This window comes from Salvelinus sp. IW2-2015, linkage group LG10 (genome assembly GCF_002910315.2).
Source record: "Salvelinus sp. IW2-2015 linkage group LG10, ASM291031v2, whole genome shotgun sequence".
Classification (NCBI taxonomy): Eukaryota; Metazoa; Chordata; class Actinopteri; order Salmoniformes; family Salmonidae; genus Salvelinus; species Salvelinus sp. IW2-2015.
In genome coordinates, this window is record NC_036850.1 from 5,251,746 (window position 1) to 5,253,078 (window position 1,333).

General features: G+C 43.7%; 1 protein-coding gene across 4 annotated transcripts in view; it reads left to right on the forward strand.

Annotated features, from left to right (window-relative positions):
• LOC111969192 (serine/threonine-protein kinase BRSK2) overlaps positions 1-1,333 on the forward strand; it is a 192,979-nt gene that overhangs the window by 101,581 nt on the left and 90,065 nt on the right. For all 4 annotated transcript variants that reach the window (XM_023995137.2, XM_023995139.2, XM_023995138.2 and 1 more), the window contains exon 2: positions 588-682. In XM_023995137.2, coding sequence (XP_023850905.1) covers positions 588-682 — 95 coding nt within the window. The remainder of the gene's footprint in view (positions 1-587; positions 683-1,333) is intronic.

Below are 1,333 nucleotides of genomic sequence, written 5' to 3' on the forward strand. Positions count from 1 at the left end.
GTGTGTGTGTGTCATAAAATAAAGCTATTGCTTTCTCTGCATTGATTCTTTCATGTTGCTGTTCATGTAGAAGTTGACATTTACTTTGAGATGCAAAATGGCGAGATGGGAGACGTTGGCCTCGCGCGGCTCTGTGAGGTTTCGTACAGTGGTTTTTTTTTATGAGGAGCTTTATGAAGGATGTTTTCTATTATGGAGTTGTTGTGGGCTGACCGATGCTCTCTCTTTTCATCTGTATGTTTGTGTGTTCTTTCTCTGAGCGAGATGACCAGGGCTTTAGTCCCTCCTCACTGACATTTACTCTGGTTCCCTTCAGTGGGACTTTGTTCGATACACACGAGGCAAAGGTAACTCTGTTCTCGGAGTCACTGTGTGTTGTCGCAGGGTTTTGTTTCAGCCCAGCACAAAAACACCTGATACAACTGGTTCGAACAAGACAGGCCTACTCATTCGGCTATTGTGCGTTGGACCCTCTTTGCTTTGTGTGTGTGTCTGTGCGTTTATTATGTGTTTGACGGTCTTCACTGTGTATATTTGTGTGTGTGTGTGTGTGTTTGACACACTATTTGCTAACGTGTGTGTTTCAGGCCTGGTGAAGCTGGGAATCCACTGTGTCACGTGTCAGAAAGTGGCCATCAAGATCGTCAACAGAGAGAAACTCAGCGAGTCTGTCCTCATGAAGGTAAGACCATGGGGCTTGACACCAGATGTTGCAATGGAGAGCCATATGGCCTTTGTTATTGTTATTGTTAGAAAAAGAGGGTAATATAACATGGCCTTCCTGTCACTGTAGTAGAGAGTGTAGAGGGTTGTGCTGCAGGGTCTGACAGTATGACAGGAGGTCTTCCAGGGATAGTGCTGTTATATAAAACAGATGAATAGAGATGCCTTCCTAACCTTCCAAAGCTCTTTATCTTTGTGTCAGTGTGTGTGTGAGTTTTGGGGCCTATGAATGACGAAGTATGTTAAGCAGCCCTTCTGCATTTCCTCATTAGACCAGTACCCATCAATAGCTAGACTAGACTTTGCTTCTCTGCAATTATAAGCCCTTATGGTGGAGTAAACCATTGGAGTTAGGAAAATGGAGCAGGCCTTAATCCTGTCTTGTATAATGACCTTTCATGGGATGCAGCATATTCTCTATCTCAGGAAATCACACTGAAGCATCTCATTGGGATGTAATTGGATCGTGGGCAGATTTAATTTGAATGGGGTGCAGCGCATACATACAGCATACTGTATGTCAGTAGCCAGCCAAGTAGAACGTTCCATTCCAGAAAATGAGAATAAATTATCCCTACTAATCCTTTGATGATTTCATATGTTGCTCTCG